At 42.0% G+C, this 10,210-nt stretch overlaps 1 protein-coding gene across 1 annotated transcript in view; it reads left to right on the forward strand.

Annotated features, from left to right (window-relative positions):
• Positions 1–8,820: 8,820 nt before the first annotated feature.
• The window catches only part of LOC124001501 (semaphorin-3ab-like), a 43,001-nt gene continuing 41,611 nt past the window's right edge, over positions 8,821–10,210 (forward strand). The window contains exons 1-2 of the mRNA XM_046308327.1: positions 8,821–9,173; positions 9,301–9,537. Coding sequence (XP_046164283.1) covers positions 9,432–9,537 — 106 coding nt within the window. The 5' untranslated portion in view covers positions 8,821–9,173; positions 9,301–9,431. The remainder of the gene's footprint in view (positions 9,174–9,300; positions 9,538–10,210) is intronic.

Below are 10,210 nucleotides of genomic sequence, written 5' to 3' on the forward strand. Positions count from 1 at the left end.
CTGCAAATCTACCAAGACCTGGCCGTCCCTCTAAACTTTCAGCTCATACAAGGAGAAGACTGATCAGAGATGCAGCCAAGAGGCCCATGATCACTCTGGATGAACTGCAGAGATCTACAGCTGAGGTGGGAGACTCTGTCCATAGGACAACAATCAGTCGTATATTGCACAAATCTGGCCTTTATGGAAGAGTGGCAAGAAGAAAGCCATTTCTTAAAGATATCCATAAAAAGTGTCATTTAAAGTTTGCCACAAGCCACCTGGGAGACACACCAAACATGTGGAAGAAGGTGCTCTGGTCAGATGAAACCAAAATTGAACTTTTTGGCAACAATGAAAAACGTTATGTTTGGCGTAAAAGCAACACAGCTCATCACCCTGAATACCCCATCCCCACTGTCAAACATGGTGGTGGCAGCATCATGGTTTGGGCCTGCTTTTCTTCAGCAGGGACAGGGAAGATGGTTAAAATTGATGGGAAGATGGATGGAGACAAATACAGGACCATTCTGGAAGAAAACCTGATGGAGTCTGCAAAAGACCTGAGACTGGGACGGAGATTTGTCTTCCAACAAGACAATGATCCAAAACATAAAGCAAAATCTACAATGGAATAGTTCAAAAATAAACATATCCAGGTGTTAGAATGGCCAAGTCAAAGTCCAGACCTGAATCCAATCGAGAATCTGTGGAAAGAACTGAAAACTGCTGTTCACGAATGCTCTCCATCCAACCTCACTGAGCTCGAGCTGTTTTGCAAGGAGGAATGGGAATAAATTTCAGTCTCTCGATGTGCAAAACTGATAGAGACATACCCCAAGCGACTTACAGCTGTAATCGCAGGAAAAGGTGGCGCTACAAAGTATTAACTTAAGGGGGCTGAATAATTTTGCACACCCAATTTTTCAGTTTTTGATTTGTTAAAAAAGTTTGAAATATCCAATAAATGTTGTTCCACTTCATGATTGCGTCCCACTTGTTGTTGATTCTTCACAAAAAAATACAGTTTTATATCTTTATGTTTGAAGCCTGAAATGTGGCAAAAGGTCGCAAAGTTCAAGGGGGCCGAATACTATCGCAAGGCACTGTATATGTTATAAATTTGTAAAATGTGCAATGTTACGAATTTCCAAAATGTACTATATGTTACAAACTTGCAGAACTTATGATAGGTTACAAATTATATATAGGTGTGTGTGTGTGTGTGTGTGTGTGTGTGTGTGTGTGTGTGTGTGTGTGTGTGTGTGTGTGTGTGTGTGTGTGTGTGTGTGTGTGTGTGTGTGTGTGTGTGCGAGAGCGTGTGTGAACAGTCCCCAAATCACCATAACCATGTTTCCACCCACTTCAGTAGGGGATTAGTTCTGCTGTTCTCAGTGTTTCTAAATGGGTCATTATACACATTGCTATGTTAGTGGTCACTACCATCAGCCCTGGGTCTAGACCAGACACATAGAACTACAATTACTGAAACACACATCTCCATTCAAAGTTACACTCTGTGGTGGATAGACCACTGATGGCCAGATGTGCAATTTCAAACGTTGATTTGGTTAAATTCAGAATTCTGTTCCACCACATAATTCAGTGTCTTGCTCAGTGTTTAAAAGAGTCAAGAATTCTGATATTGGGTGTGAAATTATTTGGATTTCAGGGTTATGTCTGTTCTATCAGTCCTGAGTAATGGCCAGAGCATCCACACTAGAACTCATTATCAGTCACTAGAGAAGGGAGACAGCTTACTAACTGTCAGATGTTTGTTAGCGAGTGACGTCCCACTTTAAACACTTTAAGAGGAAAGACAATTGGCCAAGTTCTCTTATAATCTCTACCCGGCACAGCCAGAAGAGGACTGGCCACCCCTCATAGCCTGGTTCCTCTCTAGGTTACTTCCTAGGTTCTGGCCTTTCTAGGGAGTTTTTCCTAGCCACAGTGCTTCTACACCTGCATTGCTTGCTGCTTGGGGTTTTAGGCTGGGTTTCTGTACAGCACTTTGTGACATCAGCTGATATAAGAAGGGCTTTATAAATAAATGTAATCGATTGATCGAATAGTCCTCTTGATGAGTCTATGATTGATGACTCTCTGTTAATGGCTTTTACGTGTGTGGATTGATAGTGTTAATTCTAACTTCCCTGTTTTAACCTCACTTGTTTGTGAAAACAATAACGGTTGTGGGAAATAACAAAACCGTATGTGATAGTTAAGGCTTTAATCTTTGAATTGTGATAATATGAAATTGATTGTGTCTGGTAACTTTTGGTATGGAATATGTATGTCTCATGTAACTGTTATAGCAGTGTACATGGACCAAACAGTGGTCCTGTCCATTTGACCTGGGTTCAAAAGGTCATGTGATCAGCTCAGTGAGCTCTTATAACAACAACAGTGTTCCAGATGACTTCTTCGAACTTCCTTGTGTGACTGTGAGTGTGGGAATATATGTCAGACAGAGAGAGATATGGAGAGCAGGGTATATTTCTCTATGTGATCAGGCACCAAGTGTCTGACAAGTATACCTTACTGTAGTGGAAACTTTCCCAGAAATTAATTTCATATGTACTGTATACATCTAATACATTTTTCATTGTGATGGAGCCAATCACTCACACAATATACACATACAGTATGTGTCTGTCTAAGCATGAACCATGATTCATCAATTTCATAACGTTGCTTAAACCTGTGATCTTTGATGTCCTGATAAGCACAATGAAACACACGAAGAGCACAGTTGAGGTGTGGGACATTGCGCATTGATGACGTGCTGGATATAAAGTCTCCTATGAAACCTGGATAGGAGAGTCCTTCAACACTGAGTTCTCAGAAAAACACAGAGCATAAAGTTTTGTTGTCACACCGTCAGCTGACCGCTTTGGGCACCGATGAGATTGTGTAACCACTATGCCACCAAGTCTTGATGAAAGATAGGTTATTAGATATCCATGACTGCTTGAATGCAAAGTAAACATTTTGTTGCTCTAGCCAGACAGTGCACCGTTTGACCTGCGCTGAACTCACAAGAGAAACTGAGAAATCTACAACGAAATGTCTGGTGCTTCAAAGCAGTCAACCACACACATAATAATTTCCTGGTAGGCTTAAAGGTCCTTAATTTAAGTAATATTAGGGTAATTTAGAGTTCAATGCTGCATTTATGAAAATGTATTATTTGTCAAGAACATGCATATCTATCATTGTGTGACACTCTAGGTTCTAGGTACCACAAATACAAAACCTTCACAGCAGTGGATTACGGTGTTTAGTCATTTATCACCATCTCAACACAACTCTCCAATGATATGCCAGCACATTTAGAACAGCTTGAACTTTTACCTTAATATTTCATTTTTTTGTCAAAATAAAGTTTTAACTAACCATTACAGATTGACTCTAGGTACAGTACAGTAAGCATTGGCAGTAGATTATAGCAAGCCCTGCCAAGTGATCTCAGTATGATTCATATAAATTATAACGTATGACTGTAGGGAGAGGGACCTCGCAGAGATGGAGAGAGAGAAACAGATTTAGAACTGCTGCAGGGAGAAATGTTAAAAGGGGGAAGGGGGGTAGGGTTCGAGAGGTGGAAGAGAAAAATGTTGGAGGGAAAAGGGGGAAGGGGGGGGGGTAGGGTTCGAGAGGTGGAAGAGAAAAGACTGACAACCGCTGATGGAGGGAAGGGAGGAGGGAGAAATGTTAAAAGGGGGAAGGGGGGTAGGGTTCGAGAGGTGGAAGAGAAAAGACTGACAACCGCTGATGGAGGGAAGGGAGGAGGGAGAAATGTTAAAAGGGGGAAGGGGGGGTAGGGTTCGAGAGGTGGAAGAGAAAAGACTGACAACCGCTGATGGAGGGAAGGGAGGAGGGAGAAATGTTAAAAGGGGGAAGGGGGGGGGGTTCGAGAGGTGGAAGAGAAAAGACTGACAACCGCTGATGGAGGGAAGGGAGGAGGGAGAAATGTTAAAAGGGGGAAGGGGGGTAGGGTTCGAGAGGTGGAAGAGAAAAGACTGACAACCGCTGATGGAGGGAAGGGAGGAGGGAGAAATGTTAAAAGGGGGAAGATCACATGTTAGTTGGGGGGGGGTAGGGTTCGAGAGGTGGAAGAGAAAAGACTGGCATTTTGACCGGGTTCAGCCGTTTGATTGTAAATTAGTGCTTCTAGGGCCCTGGGTATCCGTAAATTTTAAAACAAGAAAATTGTTAATCTGGTTTGTTCTGTAAGACATGCTGAAATTTGTTTTTGTCTTTTGACGAACCGCTGATGGAGGGAAGGGAGGAGGGAGAAATGTGAAAAGGGGGAAGAGGGGGGTAGGGTTCGAGAGGTGGAAGAGAAAAGACTGACAACCGCTGATGGAGGGAAGGGAGGAGGGAGAAATGTTAAAAGGGGGAAGGGGGGGTAGGGTTCGAGAGGTGGAAGAGAAAAGACTGACAACCGCTGATGGAGGGAAGGGAGGAGGGAGAAAGGAAGGAAGGAGGATGAGATAGAGGGAGGGAGAGATAGAGGAATGACAGGTGAGGGGTTTAGAGATGGAAAGGGAAGTAGAGGTGTGAGACAGGTCAGAACAGATGTGGACACATGAGACATGTCAGGACCCGCTGACCCTATAGAGTGACATTATTTAGCTTAACATTATGTGATTTTGTCTTCCTTCTAGTGTCTCTGTGTTTATAATTATTGTACATAGATTTAGAAGATATACTGTACATAAAACAATGCTGGGTTAAACACAACCCAGCGCTGGGTAAATAGTGGATAGATCACATGTTAGTTGGGATATTGAGCAATTATCAGTGGTGTAATGTACTCAAGTAAAAATACTTCAAAGTACTACTTAAGTAGTTGTTTTGGGTATCTGTACTTTACTATTTATATTTTTGATTAATTTTTATTTTACTTTACTACATTCCTAAAGAAAATAATGTTATTTTTAAATCTATACATTTTCCCTGACACCCAAAACATACTTGTTACATTTCGAATGCTTATCAGTGCAGGAAAATGTTCCTATTCATACACTTTTCAAAATAACATCCCTGGTCATCCCCACTGCCTCTGATCTGGTGGGCTGACTAAACACAAATGCTTTGATTGTAAATTAGTGTTGGAGTGTGCCCCTGGGTATCCGTAAATTTTTAAAACAAGAAAATTGTGTTGTCTGGTTTGCTTATTGTAAGGAATGTGAAATAATATATACTTTTACTTTTGATACATAAGTATATTTTAGCAATTACATTTACTTTTGATACCTAACTATATTTAAAGCCAAATACTTTCCACGTTTACTCACCTAGTGTTTTACTTGGTGACTTTCACTTTTACTTGAGTAATCTGCTATTAAGGTGTCTTCACATTTACTCAAGTATGATCATTGGGTAATTTTTCCACCACTGGCTATGATCAACCAGGTCAGATTAGAAGACTGGAGGTGTGGCTTAGTAAGGGCGTGGCTTTCATCTAGTTATTTTTTTGCTACCCGTGAGAGTAAATGTCATTCCGCTTAATTTGTTCTGTTATATTGTCAAACAAATAAAGTTTGAGCACTGACATGTTGGTAGCTTATTGAGGTTTCCTTCCACCTGTATTTGTGGACTTTCCCCCATTCTTCTCTGCAGATCCTCCAAAGCTCTGTCAGGTTGTATGGGGAGCGTCGCTGCACAGCTATTTTCAGGACTCTCCAGAGATGTTTGAATTCCGGGCTTGGGCTGGGCCACTCAAGGACAATCAGAGAATTGTCCCGAAGCCACTCCTGCATTGTCTTGGCTGTGTGCTTAGGATTGTTGTCTTGTTGGAAGGTGAACCTTCACCCCTAGTCTGAGGTCCTGAGCTCTCTGGAGCACGTTTTCAATTAATATCTCTCTGTACTTTGCTCTGTTCATCTATCCCTTGATCCTGACAAGTCTCACAGTCCATGCCACTGAAAAACATCTCCACAACATGATGCTGCCACCACCATGCTTCACTGTAGGGATGCTGGTGCCATGCCAGGTGTGTGCCATTCCAAATCATATCCAATCAATTGAATTACCACATAAACATCTCAAGGGTGATTAATGGAAACAGGTTGCACCTGAGCTCAATTTAGAATCTCATAGCAAAGGGTCTACATTTTTTTAAATAAAAAAAATATATATTTTCACTTTATAATTATGGAGTATTGTGTGTAGATTGGCGAGGGGGAAAAATAGGTTAATCCATTTTAGAATAAAGCTGTAACTTAACAACATGTGGATAAAGAGAAGGGGTCTGAATACTTTCTGAATGAGCTGTATTTCACCATAATGCCATGATGTTATCCACTGACACTACTGCTTTGTAATGTCAGTAAACAAATCCTATACACAACAAAGAGTAAAACGTACAGTGCCTTGCGAAAGTATTCGGCCCCCTTGAACTTTGCGACCTTTTGCCACATTTCAGGCTTCAAACATAATGATATAAAACTGTATTATTTTGTGAAGAATCAACAACAAGTGGGACACAATCATGAAGTGGAACAACATTTATTGGATATTTCAAACTTTTAACAAATCAAAAACTGAAAAATTGGGTGTGCAAAATTATTCAGCCCCCCTTAAGTTAATACTTTGTAGCGCCACCTTTTCCTGCGATTACAGCTGTAAGTCGCTTGGGGTATGTCTCTATCAGTTTTGCACATCGAGAGACTGAAATTTTTTCCCATTCCTCCTTGCAAAACAGCTCGAGCTCAGTGACGTTGGATGGAGAGCATTCGTGAACAGCAGTTTTCAGTTCTTTCCACAGATTCTCGATTGGATTCAGGTCTGGACTATGACTTGGCCAGTCTAACACCTGGATATGTTTATTTTTGAACCATTCCATTGTAGATTTTGCTTTATGTTTTGGATCATTGTCTTGTTGGAAGACAAATCTCCGTCCCAGTCTCAGGTCTTTTGCAGACTCCATCAGGTTTTCTTCCAGAATGGTCATGTATTTGGCTCCATCCATCTTCCCATCAATTTTAACCATCTTCCCTGTCCCTGCTGAAGATAAGCAGACCCAAACCATGATGCTGCCGCCACCATGTTTGACAGTGGGAATGGGGTATTCAGGGTGCTGAGCTGTGTTGCTTTTACGCCAAACATAACGTTTTTCATTGTTGCCAAAAAGTTCAATTTTGGTTTCATCTGACCAGAGCACCTTCTTCCACATGTTTGGTGTGTCTCCCAGGCGGCTTGTGGCAAACTTTAAATGACACTTTTTATGGATATCTTTAAGAAATGGCTTTCTTCTTACCACTCTTCCATAAAGGCCAGATTTGTGCAATATACGACTGATTGTTGTCCTATGGACAGAGTCTCCCACCTCAGCTGTAGATCTCTGCAGTTCATCCAGAGTGATCATGGGCCTCTTGGCTGCATCTCTGATCAGTCTTCTCCTTGTATGAGCTGAAAGTTTAGAGGGACGGCCAGGTCTTGGTAGATTTGCAGTGGTCTGATACTCCTTCCATTTCAATATTATCGCTTGCACAGTGCTCATTGGGATGTTTAAAGCTTGGGAAATATTTTTGTATCCAAATCCGTCTTTAAACTTCTTCACAACAGTATCTCGGACCTGCCTGATGTGTTCCTTGTTCTTCATGATGCTCTCTGCGCTTTTAACGGACCTCTGAGACTATCACAGTGCAGGTGCATTTATACGGAGACTTGATTACACACAGGTGGATTGTATTTATCATCATTAGTCATTTAGGTCAACATTGGATCATTCAGAGATCCTCACTGAACTTCTGGAGAGAGTTTGCTACACTGAAAGTAAAGGGGCTGAATAATTTTGCACACCCAATTTTTCAGTTTTTGATTTGTTAAAAAAGTTTGAAATATCCAATAAATGTTGTTCTACTTCATGATTGTGTCCCACTTGTTGTTGATTCTTCACAAAAAAATACAGTTTTATATCTTTATGTTTGAAGCCTGAAATGTGGCATAAGGTCGCAAAGTTCAAGGGGGCCGAATACTTTCACAAGGCACTGTAAATAAGTAGAAACATTTGTATCCCCTAATCTGAAACATGTTTTAAGGGATAAATGGTTGATTAAAGCCAGATAAGGCCTGAGCTTCATTCTAATGGTAATGTTTTCACAGGACAGTAATCTAATGCTGAGTCCTTTCTCCGAGCTTCTGGCCTACAGCCCACTGCAACTACCGTAGCAATCTGTCCATATTACAATAGCACTAGCTACCTCTCTCGCTCTTTCAAGGACAGTGAAGTCCTTGGCCCTGTTTTGCAAGGCTGACCAGTAAATTGTGTGTTTGGCTGTGAAACAGTAACAGTGGTGTGTCCAGCTAGCCAGGCCTGTAGAGGCTGTATGGGACTCATTCAGATGGTTATTGTGGAGCATTGAGACTGTTGACTGATTTGGAAAGGACATGTCTACTATTCATTATACCAGTGACCTAATGTCCTGGTAGTGGTACTGATAGAGTCCTGCTGTCAACATTATATCAAGATAGGGTAGGTCTCCCCAGGTAGAACCGAGCATTGGGAGAAGGAGAGTAGCAGAGGTCAAGCGTAGAGGAATAGAGCAATCTGAGGTAAAACAGTAGAGCTCATTGTAGAAAATAAACAGTCACAACCTCTCCGTTACAGCGTTCAATTTAAGCACTCCACTCTACTATTCTCTATGCTTTACTGCTCCTCTCTTACTCACTCTGCCCTCCTTCTTTCCCTCTCTCTTTCTCTCTCCCTCCTCTCTCTTTCACTTTCGCAGCTCTCTCGCTCTCTCACACTTTCCCGTGCTCTACCCGCCTCCCCCCCTCTGGCAGTGCTGGCTCCCTCAGCTGCTTTCATTTGCCCTGTGTGCAGTGTGCAGTGTGGACAGGGCTAGGCTGAGCTGGGCTGTGTTGAAGACATATAGTGGATCTGTATAGTGAATTTGTGAGAACTACAGAAGGAGTGTCTCAGTAAAGACTCTGTTTCCCAAACTAATTGGATTAGGAACTGGAACATACTGGACCAGTTTTTCTACACTAACTTAAGACAGAGCTCTAAGCGGGGGGAGGCTCGAAGAGAGAAAATAGAAAATCATACAGAAAGTCAACACTTGAGAACTGCTGGAGCAGAGACCAACGTCAAGGCTGATCTCTAGCCCAGGTCCCCTCATCCACCCTGGGATCGGAATGGTGGGACTCCTCCTGCCTCTGACCTCCAACACTGGGGTGATGTGAGTCTGCTGTGTGGTTCCTGTTTAGCTCAGTTCAGTCCCAGTTAGTTAAGTTTGGCTCAGTTCTGTTTGACTTCCTTAGGCTGGCCTTTTATGACACTGACCCATACCCCTGCTGCTTTTGCAGGTTCTGTGTCTCTGGAACCCCTGACCCCTAACCCCTGAACCTAGGACAGATTCTGGTAAGGCTTTACAAATTACTGTCTTCTGGAGGACTGGTGCTTCAGGGACCTGTCTGGCCTCTTTCTCCCTTGGATCATGGCCTCTCTCTGGGGCACGGTGGTGCTGCTGTGTGGGGTGGTGGCTCTCTCTGGAGCCCAGCAGAAAAAGAGCAATGTTCCCCGGCTAAAACTCTCTTACAAAGGTCAGTCCACCTTACTCTGACATTTACTATACCATGTTCCTTTCCTATTTCTCCTATTACTCTACAAGAATAATCCTCTATGCTGACTGTCTTCTCACCAACTGCTCTCTATGTTTACTTGTCTGTATGCATGTCTGGCAGGGACAACGGTTTCTGTGGCTGTTTGTATTGAGAAAGAGCAGAAGCAGAATTGATGTTGTTGTTTCTATTTGAGATCCATAGGTTAAAACCTATAGGTTCTATTTGAGACCTATATAGGCTATAGGTTGAAGTATAGCAGGACTCATGTCTAATATGTGTGTCAAGATAAAGCGCCACCCTTATTTCAGTGATGTTGTTTGGTTGCTTTTAGATAGTGTATAGTAGTGGCTTTATAAAGCACATTTTGATCACAACCATAATCTAGTTGCAATAACTTTATTTTTTCCTAAAAATGAGAGATGCATGTTTGGTATGATCATTATTGAATAAAACATTTAATGTCTAGCCTATGCACTCTGCACCATATGTTTGTATGTATCTATGCATCTCCCAGCTCTGGGAGATATCCACCTTTTCCACTGTGTGGTATAAGTCAGGTGGAACTCAATGATCTCTTATTTCATAGAATACTTTATCAGAGCATCCACATAATCAGCTATGCGTATGAGTGTACAGTGCTATCTTTTCTCTA

This window comes from Oncorhynchus gorbuscha, linkage group LG02 (genome assembly GCF_021184085.1).
Source record: "Oncorhynchus gorbuscha isolate QuinsamMale2020 ecotype Even-year linkage group LG02, OgorEven_v1.0, whole genome shotgun sequence".
In the NCBI taxonomy this organism is placed as follows: Eukaryota; Metazoa; Chordata; class Actinopteri; order Salmoniformes; family Salmonidae; genus Oncorhynchus; species Oncorhynchus gorbuscha.